The sequence below is a fragment of the Helianthus annuus genome, chromosome 4 (assembly GCF_002127325.2).
Source record: "Helianthus annuus cultivar XRQ/B chromosome 4, HanXRQr2.0-SUNRISE, whole genome shotgun sequence".
NCBI lineage: Eukaryota > Viridiplantae > Streptophyta > Magnoliopsida > Asterales > Asteraceae > Helianthus > Helianthus annuus.
The window spans coordinates 150115003-150127055 of record NC_035436.2 but is presented as its reverse complement, the minus strand read 5'-3'; the positions used below and the strand labels follow the sequence as shown (position 1 = coordinate 150127055).

The window sequence follows — 12053 nt, the reverse complement described above, 5'->3', positions numbered from 1 at the left end:
TGTGAGAGGAAAACTGTCGGTCCCACGCGGGCCCCACCTGTAAGTATGTGAGAGGAGGGGAGTGAAAAAAGTAATTAGGGGAGTGTAGAAAGTAGCACCCATTCTAAAATGTAGTTTCTGACAGAATGAGTCAACTTGATCCATCCATCTTCATTTAAAGTCCCACCAAATCACCAATGCCTTCTCTAAAACCCTAGCAAAGTTGTTTTGGGCCCACCCTACCCGTTGAAATTGGAAAATAGCACTTAAAAACCAAGATAGTCCAAATGAGCCCAAAATCTGTTATTTGGTCAAGTTTGCCAGGCCCAGGCGTACGTAAAGATTAAAAACTTCTTTTGCATGCCTGCAAAACCCTAAAACTGTTGTTTTTTCGAAATTTCCAGAACATATTGATTCCAATATGTCTATGTCTAGAGAAGTAATCACAATCACTAACACAAATGACGATTCCTTAGCTAATTTTACCAATATGCGAGTTAAAGATGATGAAGAACAAGCTTATTTGGTCCCTGTGAAGCTAGGTTTTGTCAAAAAGCCACAACATGAATGGTCGCTTCTTCGCCATCTCTTTCCTAGCAAAGCTGGAGGAACTCCTGTACACTCAGACTCACACTCACATTCGGAATATTCTTATTTTCTATACTACACTACTTGATTCATTCTGTGAATATAATTAAATGCTTTTTTTTGGGTGATTTAGGCTTGGCTGAATCCAATCAATTTACCATCTGGTAAATCATGTCTCTGTGACATCTGTGGTCAACCTCTTCAGTTCTTGCTTCAGGTATTTCTAACATTTTATATTACTCGTAAGAGTTAACTGCCATTTTCGTTGGTTTGTTGGAAAATGCCACTTCAGTAAAAAGAAAAATTGCGTCAGTTCCGTCCTCAACATCTTTGAAACGTGCCACTTCAGTCCAAAAAGATAACGCCTTGCACCAGTTTTTTAACGGCGCGTTATCTTTTTGGACTGAAGTGGCACGTTTCAAAAATGTTGGAGGACGGAACTGGCGCAATTTTTTTTTTTTTTTTGACTCAAGTGACATTTTTCCACCAAACCACAGGGACGAAAATGGTAGTTAACTCTACTCGTAAATGTTGGTGCACTTGTGTCTGTACTTTGTCTGTATTCGGTCTAATATAAACGATGTCCTAATTTGTGTTGTAAGTTGACCAAGTCAACCATCCTCCGGTTTGACTTGGACAACAGTTGAAAGATGTTCTGATCGAAGGATAGCCTCGAAGGATACACCTGATCCTTCGAGGTGATCGAAAGATATGGTTCGACCATGGTTCGACCATTAGACCTCGAAGGATGATCCTTCGAGGTCCATGCTGATCTTTCGTGTAACATGTGGTCGACAGATGATCCTTCGGACCATCTGTCGAATCCTTCGAGCAGACCTGCTGAGCTGGGTATATATACCCATGCATGTGTTGAGTTCTAAAGCTCTGCCATTTTGCACCGAGAGATAGAGAGTGTTGAGAGCATTCTGTCGGAACTCACACACACACACACTTGAGAGTTTACATGTTAGATTTGTAAACATTGTGCTTGTAACCGAAACCTTCATTTGCATTAATACGACTAGTGTTAATCGGTGAATCTTTGTGTGTTTGTGTTTCTACTTGTCTCATCCCGGTTTGCCTACTAGCTTGGATTCCGCACTCGCTAGTGGGTTGGTATAACAAGGTATAGGTTTGTTCTCGATCCTCCGAGAGGGACCTACAAGTGGTATCAGAGCCTCGCTCTTTACCTTGTTTAAAACCGGGTTTTTACAAGTTGTGGTGTGTTGAAACACTTAGTTTTGCACCTGTTTTTACTTGTTTTCTTGCTTTTTCTTTGAGTAAAAACGTGTTTAAACTAACCGGGAGTGTTCAAGTTTGGGTTGGGTAACATAAAAATTGGTTTTTAGAAAACTTTGTGTTTTCCGGTGGTATTCCGGTGTGTTTCCGGTGACTGAACTTGAGGAAAAGGTTTTGCCTTTTTGGGTATAATTTTTGAAAGTCAAAAAGTTTGGTGGAAAGTTGTGCAGAAACATCCCTTCTGCCGAAAGCAACTTCACCAACCCCTGTCACCTTTTCACCAACCTTTCACATCAGATCAGTTTGTGTCAGAGCTCTCGAAAGATATCTTTCGACATCGAAAGATCATCCTTCGATATCTTTCGATCAAGGAGGGCTCGAAAGATTTATATCCTTCGACCCATCCTTCGAAGTCTGAAACATATCCTTCGACAGAGGAATCTTTTCGAAAGATTAGTGTCCGAAAGATTAGGATCCTTCGTATTGGTGAATCTTTCGAGATCTGTTATTCGAAAGATAAAGAGTTAATTCGAAAGATAAGGATCTTTCAAAAGGGAATCCTTCGAGCTCTTGAATCCTTCGAAGTCATTGTTCGAGAGTCAACAGTAATCTTTCGAATACTGTTGATCCTTCGAACAATAAATCGATCCTTCGACTGTGGTCAGTTTATTGCTAACAAGTTTCTGTGATTTCAGATCTTTCGACCAGGATCTTTCGGTTGTGTTATCTTTCGGATCATTCTTACTTAGCATTTATTTTGCTTATCTATCATGAATCCGAGTTGGTGGGGAAGTCCGGCTCCAGACAGTGGAAAATACATGAATACTAGTCAATCTCCATCATGGGCCGAATCTCCGGTATCTACATCCTCACAAACAAATGCCACTCCAACTGGTCAATGGGCGTTTGTTTCAAATCAAACTCCGAGTATTCAAAGTCTTCTTCTAAGCGAAAGTGAAACCGGAAGTTTGAACAGGCCTCCAAAGTTGATGCATCTTCATGAATATCCAGGATGGGTTGATCGTTTCCATACATACATTCTTGGTCAAAATACAGAGTTGTGGTTACGGTTCATTACGGAATTCGATCAAACTATCGAGGTTGCTGCTTCTTCGACAGCTACATTTGCCGATCTTCCTGATGATCAAAAGAAGACGTATGACTTAGAAAAGAAAGCATACGCTATTCTCACTCAAGCACTGAGCAAGGATATTTATCATCAGTTCGTCAGTTTCAAAACTACGAAGAAGCTGTGGGATGCATTGAAGACGAGAGGAGTAGGTAATGAAGCCACACGTCAACTAAGACGAGATCTACTGAAGAAAGAATTCGATGGCTTCACATGTATGGATAAGGAGTCCTTGGGAGATATGACAAGCCGTTTCTATCATCTGCTTACTGAGCTGACCAACTTTGAAGTCACAACGACTCCAACAGAGGTGGTAAAGAAGTTTGCCGATGCATTGCCTCCTCAATGGAACAACTTCCTGGAAATCTTGAAGTACAACGGAACGTTGAGAACCACAAATATCAACGATTTCGTGCAGCTTCTGGAGAACAAGGATCAGGAAGAAACGTTGAAGGCAAAGAGAGTTGCAGTGCCACAGAATCCAGAGATGTATTATGGCACCTCCACTTCTTCATCAGCAAAAGCCGGTTCACATGCTCCACTTCAAACGGCGTTTGTCACAAGCACGGATATGTATGGCAATCCAGTGCAAGTTCCTGTAAAGCCGTCTCCAACCACAGATCTGTATGGAAATCCAATACAACCACCTCCTCCTCCTCCTGCTCAACAACCACAATATGCATGTTATGGAGGAACATCATCTGCTGCAGGTCAACAATCAAAGCCAAATACAGTACAGCTTGACACTTCAAGTTTTTCTAAAATCAGTGTAGAAGTAGCTAAGGAACACATGGAGCTGCTTAACACTGTAGTGAGCGCGTACTGTGGGTTGATAGAAGGTCAGATTGGAAACATTAATCTGACACAAGAAGATTACAGGCAGATTGATAAGGAAGAGATGGACTTGATGGATATCAAGTGGGCCTTTGCGAGTGCTGTGAGAAGAGCAAAGGATTGGATGGAAAGTACTGGCAGAACCAGCTTGGAAAGTAAGCGAGACACCAAGTATGGGTTCGATAAGCAAGCTGTTAAATGCTTCAACTGTGGTGAACGGGGCCACTTTAAACGGGAATGTACAAAGCCAGCCCAGCACGGGAATCAAAACCCCTTCAGGAACCAAGGCAACCAGCAGAACAGAAACAATGATCGTACATTGGTGCCTGTCAACAACCAAACCAACCGAGCACTTGCAGTTCAGGTGGATGAAGGTTGTGACTGGTCAATCCAGTTGGGTGGTGATGCTCCTGATGGAACAGCATGTTTTGCTCAGATTGTGAAGGAGCTAGTTCACACCAGTGGTGGAGAATCTTCTGCCAGTGGTGATGAATCGTCTGAAGATGAAGACTCCTCTGGATACAGCAGGAGTGTTGATGAAGAATCATCCAACTCTGGTGATGATCATGTGGGTGAGACATCTAATGTTTCAGATGATATTGACATTGATGAACTCTTGGGGGAAGCTGTAGCAGAAACTCAAAGAAGATCTATTCTGGTGGATCAAGCTGCTTACTCTTCGTCTTCTCTCCATTCAGCCTTTATGGCTAATGTCGACGGTTCATCAAGTCAGGTATGTGTCGATGAACCCACTGCTGTTAATTGTGATGAATGTGCTAGGTTACATGCTAGATGTGCTGATCTTGAGAAAAGTATGTCTGAGTTGCAAGGCAAACATGATGCTTTACAAGCTAGTTTGTTTGACTTGCAAGACAAACATACTACTGTGAATGAGAATTTGAGTGACTTGCAAAGTAAGCATGACGCTTTGCAAGAAAAATATGATGTGACATTCATCCACAATCAGAAGTTGACTGTGGACCTCTCCAAATGCACAGAAGCCAACATGTTTTATGAAAACCATGAAAAAGAATTTAAGTCAGTAATTGAAACATTAAAGAAGGATAAAACAGAACTGACTAAAATGGTTTCAAGAAAACAAACTGATATTAATTTGTATATATCTCGCCTTGAGAATATGCAAAAAGAGATGGCTTGTGTGAAAACCGAAAGTGATGCGATCAAACTCAAGCTAGACAGTTATTTGAGTTCTAGCTATGTGTTAGATCACATCATTGACGTTCAGAAGGAAAAGAGAGATGTCACATGCATAGGCTACAAGAAGTGTCCACCACCAGTGAGACATAATTATGATGCCATGCCTGATGAAGAGGACAGAGTTTTCTTTGAACCTTCTGTACCTCTAGATGTTAAGGAGTTTGCTGCAGGACTCGGATACCAAAAGGAAGTATCCTCAGATTCAGATGTGTCAGCAGATACATTTGTGAGTGCTGAACAGAATCAGGATCCTCCAGTTGTGATTGAGGATGCTGATTCGTCTGATGATGAATCTGATGATACTGTCCCAGCAAAGTCTGATGCGGTAGCCAAAAATGAGGACATACCTCTTGAGAATCACATTCTATGTGATCCCCCTGTTCAACCCGCTAAGACTATAGCAACTGAGTCCTCATCTGCAGGAGAGCCGGAAAGTGTGAATTTGCTGTACACTCTAGTTGGTGATGATAAAATTTACTCAGACAAAGATTTTCCCATTAAGAATGTTAATCAATCCTTAATCTGCAAAGTCTTTGAGAATTCGACGAGTAAGTTCTTGGGAAAGGCAGGACCTAAAGTTACAGTTACACAGTGTCCTCCAATCCCAAAGGCTGAAGTTCGAAAGCAATTTGGCAACAAGAAATTACCAACAGTGCCAACACAGCAAAATCACACCAAACCCAAAGGTAAAACACCGGCTCAAACTAACAAGAAGCCGAACCAAAAGAAGAAGAAGAATGTTAACTTTGTGAAATCGACGGGAACAGACAAAATTGAAAAGTTTGAAAATCAATCTAACTTAGATTTTGTCAAGAAAGCTATTGTCGAGAAAAGAAATGAACCAAGCAGTTCAAAACCTAGTACCTCGAGTTCACAAAGTTCAACATCAACAGCTAGACGATCACATGATTCTTCGGGGTTTGTAGAACGAAGATCATGTTTTGAGTGTGGAACCATTGGGCATATTATTAGAAACTGCCCATATCTTCATAAACAAAAAGGAAAGGTTGATGATCCCCGTGGCAAAACTGACCGTAGGCCAACTGTTTCCACAAAACATGATCCCCGCCTTGTAAAAGAAAGGGAAAAGAAACAGAAACGCCAACAGGTCAAAAGGATAGAAAAAGCGATTAAAACCGATGTGGTTCAAAAACAATCTGTTGTTGTAAAACCAGAAAATTCTAAAACTTCAAATCATCAAGAAGTTAAAATTTTAAAGAAAAACACTGGTGAAACCAAACAGACTTGGAAACCAAAAACGGTTACTAAATCAGGGGGACCATCACAATTCACCAACCATCAAAGACAAGAAGTTATTGTCATTGATGAAAATGGAAGACCCAAGACCACAATGGCTTGGGTCCCCATCTCCAACTAATTCATTTGAGTTCATGTGCAGGGTGCTTCAGGAGGAACTATCAGTAGTCACTGGATTGTTGATAGTGGGGCATCCAGGCACATGACAGGCGACATAAAGCTTCTCTACGACGTTAAATCTATTAGAGGAGGTTATGTTGCTTTTGCTGGAGATAAAGGTGGATATATAACGGGTGAAGGAATGATATCTAACGGGATTGTCAGCTTTGACAAGATCAATTTTGTGCAACAACTTGATCACAATCTTCTTAGTGTTTCTCAAATCTGTGACAAGCAAGTTCTCAGTACACTTTGATGCTAATGGATGTTATGTGCTGAAACCCGGCTTCAAAATTCCAAAAGAATGGATTCTCTTGTCGGCTCCAAGGATAAATGACTTGTACGTCCTTGACATGAGCCAGGCTATTACTACGTCTGCACAAGCAACTTGTTTCGTTTCAAAAGCCACAGAAAAAGACACTATCTCTTGGCACAGACGAATGGGTCACATTCACTTACGCAAAATGAATCATTTAGTCTCAAATGAATTGGTGAATGGTGTTCCCCTCAAAAATTTCCATCTTCAAGACATCTGTGTTTCGTGCCAGAAAGGAAAGCAAACAAAGAAGAAGCACCCTACAAAGAAGATCAACACAGTGGCAGTTCCTCTTGAACGTTTGCACATGGATTTGTTCGGTCCTGTCAAGCACAAGAGTATTCGGGGTGATCAATACTGCCTCGTAGTTACTGATGATTATTCAAGATTTTCTTGGGTTGCGTTCATGGCACACAAGAGTGAAACCTTTGGCATCATCAAAAACTTGATCATTCAGATTGAGAATTTGTATAAGTTGAAGGTTAGGCGGATACGTAGCGACAATGGTACTGAATTTAAAAATCATTCCATGGCGGAGTTCTGCACTTCAAAGGGTATTCTTCATGAGTTTAGTGCAGCTTATACTCCTCAACAGAATGGTGTCGCTGAACGTAAGAACCGCACATTGATCGAGACTGCTAGGACAATGTTGGTAGAGTCACAGTTGCCCATTCCATTCTGGACTGAAGCTGTGGCCTCTGCATGTTACACATTGAACAGAGTCCTTACAGTCAAAAGACACAACAAGACCTGCTTTGAGCTTCTTCAGAAACGGAAACCAGATTTGTCTTATCTAGAACCGTTTGGAGCTCCATGCACAATCATCGATCCTAATGGAAAGTTTGGGGCAAGAGCAATTGATGGATACTTTCTTGGGTATGCCACCCCTAACTTACGAGTCTGGAATCTAGAGACTAAAAGGGTCGAGGAATGGTCTGAGGTCAGAGTACAAAGGCACACCTTGCCAGTCAAAAATCCGGGTCAACCTTGGATGTTTGAGTACGATGACTTTTTCAATTCGATCAATGTTGAAGCCGTTGAAGAAAATGCTGCGGCTAGGATGTTTTTCGAGAGTGACAATGCAACAGTTTCACCGGTGGTTCGTCCAATTCTTGTGAATCAAGAACCATCTTCTTCGGTGAACAACAATACTCTCAACAATGAGGATTTTCATGATGCAAACGAATTGAACGAATCTTCAGAGGATGATGAATTTCTAGATGCAGATCAAGAAGCTCCTACAACAGCAGTTCATGGTACTTCAGAGGGTACTCCTCCAGTGGATACACATAGAACAGCTGAGACTACTGCATCATCCTCTTCGTCAATTCCGGGTCTTGAATTGGTTGTTGATCTTAATCTTAACAACCTGGGTATAAATGTTCCAGTTCCAGATAATCCAGAAACAAGGATTCATAATACCCATCCTCAACAAAACATCATTGGAAATGTGCAAAGTGGCGTACAAACAAGAAACATGTTGCGAAACAACAACAATGCAGGCTTGTATGCAGCTATTCGAGAATCCGGGCAACAAAACGATTGGTCCTTCGCGTGTTATGTCTCACAAGAAGAACCAAGAACGTGGAAAGAAGCCTTGAAAGATAATGCTTGGGTTGAAGCAATGCAGGAAGAACTGCAACAATTCCAGAAGCTGGGTGTCTGGAAATTAGTAGAGAAACCTGCTGGATACAAGAAGATTGGTACCCGTTGGGTTTTCAAATGCAAAAAGGATGACCGCGGAGTTGTTATCCGAAACAAAGCTCGTTTAGTCGTTCAGGGTTTTCGTCAGATTGAAGGGATCGACTACAACGAAGTCTATGCACCAGTGGCACGTCTCGAAGCAATTCGAATCTTTCTAGCCTATGCGTCCTTCAAAGGATTCAAGGTCTATCAGATGGACGTGAAAAGTGCATTTTTACATGGTGTGGTTGAAGAAGAGGTGTACGTCGAACAGCCTCCAGGTTTTGAAGATCCTATCCATCCCGATCGGGTTTGGTTGCTCAACAAAGCTCTTTATGGTCTTCATCAAGCACCACGAGCTTGGTATGCAACCTTATCACACTATCTGCTGGAGAACGGTTTTCGTAGAGGTCTTATCGACTGTACTCTTTTCATCAAGGAACAAGATGGAGATCTTCTTCTGGTACAGGTATACGTTGATGACATTATTTTTGGTTCTACTAATGATGTCTTGTGTAGGGAATTCGAGCGCATTATGCAGGATAAATTCGAGATGAGTGCTATGGGGGAAATGACTTTCTTCTTGGGCCTACAAGTACAACAAACGGAGTCTGGGATATTCATCCATCAGACTAAATATGTTGGTGACATCTTGAGCCGGTTCCAGATGTCTGATGCAACGCCCATTGGTACCCCATTGCCAACTAATCACGGAATTACTCCAGACTTGAAGGGAGAAGCTGTTAGCCCTTCTATCTATCGCGCCATGATCGGATCTCTCATGTACCTCACAGCATCAAGGCCAGACATAATGTACCCAACGTGCCTGCTTGCCAGATATCAAGTTAACCCGAAGGCCTCACATCTTGCTGCTGTTAAAAGGATTTTTCGTTATTTGAAGGCGTACCCTGACACCGGTCTGTGGTACCCTAGGGATAATAACTTTGAATTGGTAGCTTTCAGTGATTCTGATTTTGGCGGATGCAAAATCGACGGCAAATCCACAACGGCTGGATGTCAGTTTTTAGGAAATCGCCTAGTTACATGGCAGTGCAAGAAGCAGACGTGTGTAGCTACATCAACATGCGAAGCTGAATACATTGCTGCCTCAAGTTGTTGCTCCCAAGTTCTTTGGATCCAACAACAGATGCGGGACTACGGTTTTGAATTCCTAACTACTCCTATTTACGTTGATAATTCTGCTGCTTTAGATATCACTAGAAATCCTGTGCAGCATTCAAAGACCAAACACATCGAAATCAAATATCACTTCATACGTGATTGCTTTGAGAAAAGGCTAATCGATGTTGTTAAGGTCCACACCGATGACCAACGTGCCGACTTATTTACCAAAGCATTTGACAAATCAAGATTTGACTTTTTATTATTGGTAAACGGCATTAAGGTCAAGCAAGAGTAAAACCAACATCGGAAAATCATTTTTGTAAATACCTTTGTGTTTTTAAATTTGTCTTAGTTTATTGATTTTAGGGGGAGTAAATCCAAAAATCTGAAAATCCAAAAACATCGAAAAATTTCAAAAACACAAAAACAATAGAAAAACAAAAATGAGTTTCCTGGCGAGCAAAAGAGAAAATGATAGTACATCAGTGGTCTATCCAAACCTCTTTAAACCTTAAATGAAAAACGATAAGCAGCTCTATATAAGATGTATCGGTAGGCTCACAATCATTTTAAAGTGTGCAGGGTGATATAAATCTTAATCGACTGAAGACCAGGTGGGAACCATTCATTGGCATATGGTCTTAGTACCGAAATTTCGTTTGATAGATTGCCGAGGTTCTGAGATATTCGGTCTTTATGCTGCTTATCATCTGGGTATCATGGTTGTATCTTTTACCGAAAAATAACGGGGACGCAAGTCTAGATCTTCCATGATACTATACATACGTGTACATATTGCATACTGCATTCGACCTCAATAAGTGATAAACAATCACATGTCCATATCAAATAAGTGATAAAATATCACATCTATCCGGGTGTCAAGTTCGTCTCTCTGCTGTACGGAAGTACTGACCTGTTCACGGACTTGCACCTGTGCCCTCATGCATATGAAAATCAAGTTCCTCATCAATAAGTGATTATATCACAAAGGGCTTGTTTTCAATCAAAATAAGTGAGTATCTCACAATTTATACGGTCAAACAGATGATAATCGGTATACTCACCGGTAAGATGAACTCTCGTGCATACCTTGATACGGGAATGTGTCGTGATGTGGATGAACACCGGTCGGTAAGTATAAATCATACATTAACGTATCCTCTAAACATGATTACATCTGATAAGTTGAGCTTAAGTGGACAACAATACCGATAATTGTTATAGGATGCTTATCTTAATGTTAACTAACTGAACAACAAGAGTGTTTTGGCATGACCGTACACTGATATGATTCTCTTACCCTCGAAACTCACAAAAAGAATGTCTGTATATATTTATTTACTGCTTAACTTTTATTGTTTTCTTTTAAAACAGTTTCGTCGTTTGGTGCATATCAGCACGACATTAGCGGTGATGTCGTTTGATAACACTCAAAGGATTTTAAATTGTTGTCTTTTAATTTCAAAAATACAAAAAATATTTTAGGCTTGTTTTAATATAAACTTTATAAAAGCCAAAAAGATTTTATTTCTGCTTTATTTTCGATTGTACGATGTTGGAGCTCGAGTCTTCGTTACCTGAAACCTGACCGAAAACCGAACTGACTAAATCTTCATAAACGGTCAAAATTTGCAGATTTTGAAAGTTAGAATTTAAAATTGATAAATTTTTTTAAAACTTTCAAACTGTCGGACGGTGTTTGATTGTGACATGGTCATATGTGTGTCATTTGTTTATGCTAACTATATTCCAAGCAGTTGTTCTCATTACGCGTTTAGATTTCTTGCATGTGCAGATTCTAAAGGCTAGGAGAACATGGTCGATGACGAGCTTTGGAATAAAGACACGACGAGAAGGCGCTCACTGATGAAGATGATCGAGTTGCCGCTGGCCATCATCAACACCACAAGGATCTCACTTCATAAAGATAAAGTCTTTTCACGAGCATAACTCAAGGGGGAGCTTTATGTTAAGGGGGAGTTTGTCACACACTTCCTACATGATACGGGTAGTTTTGTTGATACACTTTCTACTTTCAAGACGTGAAGACTCTGAAGATCCTCCGACATTGAAGACATGATAGGACATCAGAGTCTTGAAGACCTGAAGACCAAAAGACCGTCGAAGTTCAAGACGAGTCTACACCTTTTAGAAGAACAAGACAAAGCTTAGAGATCAAAGACAAAGCTACAGCCAAGGGGGAGTTTGTTGGTGCACTTGTGTCTGTAACTTTGTCTGTATTCGATCTGTATGTAAACGATGTCCATGTCAGTTCTGTAAGTTGACCAGTCCCCCCTGATCCTTCGAGGTGATCGAAAGATATGGTTCGACCATGGTTCGACCATTAGACCTCGAAGGATGATCCTTCGAGGTCCATGCTGATCTTTCTTGTGTAAATGTGGTCGACAGATGATCCTTCGGACCATCTGTCGAATCCTTCGAGCAGACCTGCTGAGCTGGGTATATATACCCATGCATGTGTTGAGTTCTTAAGTCTGCATTTTGCACACGAGAGATAGAGAG

General features: G+C 41.0%; 1 protein-coding gene across 1 annotated transcript in view; it reads left to right on the top strand.

The window, feature by feature from the left end:
* The first annotated feature begins 400 nt into the window (after positions 1-400).
* Positions 401-12053, top strand: part of LOC110933641 (programmed cell death protein 2) — a 46261-nt gene continuing 34608 nt past the window's right edge. Inside the window, exons 1-2 of the mRNA XM_022176853.1 lie at positions 401-595; positions 701-784. Coding sequence (XP_022032545.1) covers positions 401-595; positions 701-784 — 279 coding nt within the window. The remainder of the gene's footprint in view (positions 596-700; positions 785-12053) is intronic.